A 7,732-nucleotide genomic window follows, 5' to 3' on the forward strand; every position below is an offset into this window, starting at 1 on the left:
TCTCATTTCATTGACGAATTTGACCTCCAGAGCCGCAAGTGGCTCTTTCATCCCTCTGCTGCGGCTCCTTGTAGATTTGGAAAATAAATATTTCATTTAAATTAATTTTATTTTAGTTAGTTTTTTTTTAAAAAAAAAAATAAAATTAATTCTAAATTCTAAGATTATGATGCTCTTGTAACATAAACCGTGTTTAATTTGTTTGTCGCTCAAAATATGCGTCATAACCGCCGACTTACGAAATCCGACACACAGAAGCAGACGCGTTTTTGGTTTGCTGCAGCCGGCAAGTTAAAATTTTGATGTCATGAACACGAATTTTATTTGAAAGTAACTTCGACCCAAAAATATGTTCAAAATATTTTAAAAAATAAAATAAAAAAATAAAATTTCGTTTACTCGGTACTGTAGCAGTTCATTGATTTCATAAATGCAACACATTACAGTTTTTTCTATACTTTCCATAAAGGTAAAAAAACGATATATGAGGTGTGATCTTCATTTTAGATGTCAAATGGGTTTTGTTGCTCCCTGTGTTTTTTTTTCTGTGTGAAACAGGTCCAAAAATGGCTCTTTGAGTGTTTAAGGTTGCCGACGCCTGGTCTAGGTGCTCAGCTCACTCAGTTCACGGGAACTTCAATGACTACGATCCATTCCTCCTTTCGTGACGTTTCTGAAACAGAGCACACAGCTACAACTTACAGAACCAAGTGATGTGGTTTCAGATGGAGAGACCAACAATGCTGCAATTGAGTTTAGTAGCTAACCTGCTGTGTGACTGCATCATATAAGAGCTTTCACAAGTAAAACATGATACCGAACAACAAGCTATAGGCTTCGTTTTGTCTTTTATATCAAATGATTTTAAAAGTTCCAACATGATAAAGATTACCAGGTTTATTCCAGTGCAGACATGGTGTAGATTTGAGCATGAGTTTAAGCTCCTTTAACTAGTTTCCTGTAGCTGGTGCATGAGATTTAAAACACATGCCTACAAAGCTAGAAACAAGCCAACACCTCAAAGCACCTATCACTCCCTATGCTATATCATGATCCCTCAGATCCTCCAGCATCAAGGCTCTTCTCTGGTCTGCCACCTAGGTGGTGGAATGAACAGCTGAGTCACTAGCTGTCTTCAAACAGACCTACGTCTTAACTAAAAAGCTTTGTGCTTTTCTTGCTGTATTTTTCCTAACATTTAGACTGATGTTACCCTTAATCTATGTGTTCACTGATAGAGACTTCAAAGCACTTTTGTAAGTTGCACTGGATAAGGATGTCTGCCAAAGAGAATAGAAGCCTTTATTTTATCACATATACAGGGTCAGACATGATACAGCACCCCTGCAGCAGACAGGGTTAAGGGCCTTGCTCAGGGGCCCAACAGTGGCAGTTTGGCAGTGCTGGGGCTTGAACCCTGTACCGCCAATCAACAACATGTGCCCCTTTTCCACAGAGGCAGTTTGAGTGCTGGTTCGGAGCCTAATTTAGAACCAGTTCTTTCTTTTTCGACAGCCAAAGCACCGGCTCTGAACCAGTAAAAGTGGTTCTTAAGTAGCACCAAAACGCTGCTGGTCTAGACTTAAGAACCACTTGTGTCAGGGGCTGTGGGCGGGGCTACTGTTAGCGCATTTGATAATGTACCTTAAGTATACTAATGTTTAATACACTTTTACTTTCCCGCGATATGATACATTATCAGCACACATGATAGTAAGTAGCTACATGCTAAGGCTAACTTTTTTCTGTGTTAATTATAAAATAACGTTATGTACTTTCTCGATAACAACCTCCGTTTATACAGATTACATGGAGCTGCACGTACACGTTGGATTCGCCGCGTTTGCATGCCAATGTAGGTTCACAAAGCCATGAGCATTAACAGTAAAGCAACATCCACCATTGTTGATGTGTTTGTGTTTGCCGCTGCTGCGCTAACGTTGCTGTGTAACGTGACACGTATACAGTGACGTCAGACTCGGCTCTGTGATGCTCTCTAACCGATGGAAAGGCAAACCGGTTCTTAGAAGGTTCGCCAGTGGAACCAACTTTGAACCAGCACCAGTGCTAGCTCTGAACCAGCACCCGGTTCTTTTTGGTGGAAAAGGGGCAATGGAGCCTTAAATGCTTGAGCCACTACTGCTCAAATACTACTGCTGTAAATGCTGTGACTAGATTTCTAGTCTCATTTCAAATACAGTTTTTATCTGTTATCATTGAATCTCAGAATGCAAAAAAATTACAGAATAAAAATAAATAAAAAAAATTATTCTACAAAGAAGAAAAAAAAAAATTCTGGTTACAGCCATGTGTGTTCGTGTATGTCTGTGTGTGTGTATGTGTTCGATCATTTGCTTTGTGTCATCTCAGCCGTGTTTAGGACCTCTCGAGACTGCTAGGTGCTGCAGGCAGCATCGCACACACTCCGCACCGTCCTCCTTTTTGTCTGCATACTGCTTATAGCCGGACCAAAGACGTGTTTAGTGACAGAAATCTCACAACGACAGCTATTACTGTAAATGTGACTTATAGCAGACAGGGATAATCATCAATTCCCTTTGAAAAGCTAATCCACCGACATCGTTTTCAGCCGTGCATTTGGATTTGTGGACTGATGCCATCTTGTTTCTGCATCTCTCTAGCAGGGGGCTGTTCCCACACCGCAGGCCTCAGAGTACTTTGCAACCTCAACAGGGAAAACAGAAGCGCAGGCCAACAGTGTGATCATTCACAGCACTCAGATCACCAGCGGAGCACTGAAGAAAGTGGACATCAGCTTTGTGCCAAAAACAGTACGTTGGTTAGATGACAAACATATGATAGTGGAAAGAAGACTGGCGATAATTCTCACGTTGTGTTCGTTTGTGGTTTTTAGTAGTAATGTTAAAGGACATAATGACTTGTAAATTCTATTAATAAAAAAATTAAATAATATGACAAAAATATGGATCTGTGTTTAAGGTGTGGGGCAAATACCTCACTACAAGCCAGCTTCTGGAGAAGAAGGAGAAAAGGAGACAACGTTTTACTTACGAAGTGGATTTTGATGACTTCAGGATGCCTTTCACCAAGAATGTTGAGAAGAAAGTGCTAGCGCTCTCACGGGTATTTGAGCAAACTAATTGACAAGGGACGAATTATCTGACTTCCAGCATGTCTTGGGTTTAGCAAACTAAAAGTCCAGCTTTAATTCATTAAAAAAGATGTAAAAAGAACAAACAAACAAACAAACAAACAAACAAATAAATAAAATGCCAGGACTGAACATTTCATATGTAATTATGGATAATTTGTTTTTTGTTTTTGTTTGTTTTTATTTGTAAACGTGACAAAAGTGAAATGATTTGCGAAAAGATCTTAGTAGAGAACTGTATGCATTTGGTGAAGACAATTGGTGATATAAACATTTACACTCCTCCCTACTTTATATGTCTTACTGCTTTTTATGTAATACAAAATGCTTCACAAATAAATAGTAATGAACAATGCATCTTTACTTTCCCCTCATAAAGTAGAACAGCAGTGTAGGTGGAGAAAGGGATGAGGGAAGAGAGCTGTGTGTGTGTGTGTGTGTGTGTGCGTGTGTGTGTGTGTGTGTGTGTGTGTGTGTTCTGTCTGCATACAGGGCTGGGCCACTCTATGCAGGCATTTCTCCACACCTCCTCCTTTATCTTGTTTATCTCAGAGACCTATCTGCATGCTGCTCCTACCTCGAGAGCACTGCCTCTATTACCACTGCCTCACGTCTCAGAAGAAAGAGTATGCAAAGTAATGTTTGTGTTTTGTAACAGAGGAGTCTCTAAGCTTACACAGCAACACTGTTTACACACATTGCAAGTTGAATTTGTTCATTCAATTCAGAGTGAAAGTGTTAATCAGTCGAGCTCATTCGTTTAATCATAGCTGCTCGATCTGCTCGATTTGATAACTGCCTCGTCCCGGACTGTATGTAACTGGCCTGTTTTTAGCTTCACAGGTCACACCAGGAGAAATGCACCATACTGCAGCACTCTTCCTCTTCAGTCCTTGCAGTTCCTGTGACTGACCAGCAGAGGGTGAATTAAGGGTAAAATGTTTACATATGGAAAAAAAGAAAAAAAGAAAGACGGCTTTGTTTAGAGAGCTGGCTAGGCTGCTGTCAGAGTTTAGAGCAAAATGGTAGCCAGATTAAACTGGAGTGTTTAGGCTGATGTCTCATGGAAAGGAAATCAAAACATAATAGAGGTCTAGTTTGCTATGAGGCAATACATCATGTTCTAACATTAGGATATCAACCCTTCTGTTCTGACCGATTATAATCTATGTACTATATTTGAAAAACACAGAGAGAGAGAGAGAGAGAGAGAGAGAGAGAGAAAGAGAGAGCAAGTTAGGAATTAAATGACTGTGTGTTTCTGTGTAAATAATCCACACCAGGGTGTTTGTGATGTGGAGTTACTTTTATTCCCAGAAGTGAACTGCATTACTTCCGTGAAGCCGCACGAAGTGATTTGTCAACAATTACAATATAAAATTTATTGATAAATATCTTGTTTTGTAATAATTTGAAGGTGGAGTTAGTTGTATTTTAGTTATGTTATAGCTATAATAAATACTCTTTACAAACTCTTTTGCAAACTTTACAAAGCGCTGACACTCGAGACTTCTTTCGATAAAAGTCTTCTAACAAAAAAAGCTCACATGGACGATTTTAACGATTCTCCGTGTATGAGCTGTTAGTATAGTAACAATATAGTATTAGAACGAGTGCGTTAATATAATTCTGACGTTTATGTTAGAGCAGTAGCTTCTGGGGCTCTGAATGGCAGAGGATCGTAGAGTCAGCGGATGCAGGTGAACACTTTTATTTTATAAAACATAACAACAAAACATACAGACTATAATCAGAGCGAAGGAAGGCAAAGCAACAACAATACAGAAGCATGACAAAAAGACACTGAAACACAATCACTTATATGGGCACTCAGCAGGGTGCAACAGGGTGCAGGGATAGTGCAGGGGTAATGTAGAGGTAGTGCAGGGGTAATATGGGGTAGTGTGTGATGAAGTTTTCGGACCTCCGCTGAGATGAGGCCGGATCTGTGAGAATCCTGAGACATCTACAGATCTACCAGCTCCAGTTGGACTCTGTGATACTAAGAGGAGATCTGAACTCCATGTGATCCTTACACTAATACAACATTTATCAGACTGTATATTTATAATCACACCCTCTAGTGTCACCCATATGAGGATGAGGTTCCCCTTTGAGTCTGGTTCCTCTCAAGGTTTCTTCCTTTACCAATTTAAGGGAGTTTTTCCTTGCCACTGCTGCCTGAGTCAGACTTGCTCATTGGGGATAAATATACATACACACATACATACATACATACATACATACATACATACATACATACATACTGTACATACATACATACATACATACATACATACATTCATACATACATACATACTGTACATACATACATACATTCATACATACACACATACATACATTCATACATACACACACACATACACACACATATACATACATACACACACACATACATACATACATACATTCATACATACACACATACATACATACACACACACATACATACATACATACATACATACATACATACATACACACATACATACATACATACATACATACATACATACATACATACATACATACACACCGTGAACTATATATACCTTGAATTTTTATTATATTAATTCTTTATATTTCTCCTTATGTTTATCTTCTGTTCTATGTTTATGTTCTGTAAAGCTGCTTTGAGATGATGTCCATTGTAAAAAGCGCTATACAAATAAACTTGAATTGAATTGAATTGAATAGTGCAGGGGTAATATGGGGTAGTGTAGAGGTAATATAGGTATAGTGCAGGGGTAATGTAGGGGTAGTGCAGGGGTAATATGGGGTAGTGCAGGGATAATGCAGGGATAGTGTAGAGGTAATGTAGGTATAGTGCAGGGGTAATATAGAGGTAGTGCAGGGGTAATATGGGGTAGTGTAGAGGTAATATAAGTATATATAGGTATATATATACCTAGAGTGACCGAGCTCCTCACCCTATCTCTAAGGGAGCGCCCAGCCACCCTGCGGAGGAAACTCATTTCGGCTCATACACACTCTCCCAGTTTAAATGTAGATTAAAGACCTCTTTCTTTACCCAGGCGTACACATAATACATCTTACAACCATATACTCCACTACATACACGTTATTAACTAATTCTGTTTAATACCACGAACAGCAGCTACACTAATTCGTCTCCACTTTCTTCTCTTTTTCTACCAATCCCAACTCCAGTCGTGTTTCACTTCTTGAAGATCCCAAACATTCAAAGAAAGTTTACCAGCTCCGTGTGGTCTCTGAGTACAACAACCTCCTCATCGATACACAATGGTCGAAGTACTGTATATATGATTGTAGAAAGGACATTATTCTTAATAACACCTTCTGGTGTTTATAACAGTTTATAATCACACCCTGTAGTGTCACCCAAATGAGGATGAGTTCCTCTTTGAGTCTGGTTCCTCTCAAGGTTTCTCTCTTCCATCTAAGGGAGTTTTTCCTTGCCAAAGTCACCTCAGTCACCTGAGGCTTGATCATTGGGGATAAATACAAACACATTTAAATAAAAGTACATTATTCATCTTGAATCTTTGTATAAGTCTTTGTATAATAAGAATATTTTTGTTCTTTTTTCTTATGTTCTGTAAAGCTGCTTTAAAACAATGTCTAATGTTAAAAGCGTTATACATTTTTTAATTGAATTTAAATAGAAACAGGCTGGGACAAACCAGGCAGAGCAGAAACTGAGAAAAGGCAGGACAGCTAGTCAGAAGCGCGAGACAAACTGAAAAGACCATCTAGCAAAGAGCAACGTGTCAACAACATGCGCATATACTGTATGGGGTTGCAAAAAAATGGTGGCTGTCCTGGAAGTTCTTCCCCCAAGCTGATCAGTTGAGGAACAGAGGTAATAACACTGCAGATCAAGACCCAGATTAAACTCACCCCTTGTCTGCTGATCTGTAATTACTGCCGAAAATTTAATTGTTAGATTGAAGTGCCTTCGAGGTTTGCTATGTGGAGTTACATAACTGAGCGAGCAAAACCAGTGGCCTTCTTACTGCTTCATCATGTTTAATGTGCACAGCTAGTCTAAATATGCACACACACACACACACACACACACACACACACACACACACACACACACAGGATTGCATTTACAGTAAATGTTTATTGTTCAGTGAAATAAAATCTGTATGTCTGCATGTTTGTGTGTGCACAGGTGTTTGAAGTGGATGTGTATTAGAGAGTTTAGTAGAATATAAAGAATAAAAGAGAGATAGAAAAATATGAGGTGACCAAGAGGCGAGAGAATGCATGAGATGGAATAAGTGAAGGGCAGTCCAGTGTCGGAGCAAGCCCATGGTGATGCTCATCTCTGTGGATGGGTGTAATGAAACACGGAAAGCCACGCTGGGTGAGTCAGCGATATAGATAGAAAAGATTGGGGAGAGGAGAAGAAGAGTGGAGAAAGAAAAAAAAAAGAGGAGAGGGTCATATTTTTAATGAAATCAATGCAATGCTGCTGTAGTGTAAACACCAGCTGTGAGCAGGAATAAAAATGAAGCAGATTCTTTAAAGCTGTGTTTATTTGCATGAGCTCTGAGGTTGGAGGAAGGTTGTGTCGAATAATGCATC

The 7,732-nt window shown here is 39.3% G+C and overlaps 1 protein-coding gene across 1 annotated transcript in view; it reads left to right on the top strand.

Annotated features, from left to right (window-relative positions):
- Nucleotides 1-3,145, top strand: part of ankef1a (ankyrin repeat and EF-hand domain containing 1a) — a 13,436-nt gene extending 10,291 nt beyond the window's left edge. Inside the window, exons 9-10 of the mRNA XM_060865066.1 lie at nucleotides 2,643-2,792; nucleotides 2,962-3,145. Coding sequence (XP_060721049.1) covers nucleotides 2,643-2,792; nucleotides 2,962-3,126 — 315 coding nt within the window. The 3' untranslated portion in view covers nucleotides 3,127-3,145. The remainder of the gene's footprint in view (nucleotides 1-2,642; nucleotides 2,793-2,961) is intronic.
- Nucleotides 3,146-7,732: the final 4,587 nt, after the last annotated feature.

Source organism: Tachysurus vachellii, chromosome 3, assembly GCF_030014155.1.
Source record: "Tachysurus vachellii isolate PV-2020 chromosome 3, HZAU_Pvac_v1, whole genome shotgun sequence".
In the NCBI taxonomy this organism is placed as follows: domain Eukaryota; kingdom Metazoa; phylum Chordata; class Actinopteri; order Siluriformes; family Bagridae; genus Tachysurus; species Tachysurus vachellii.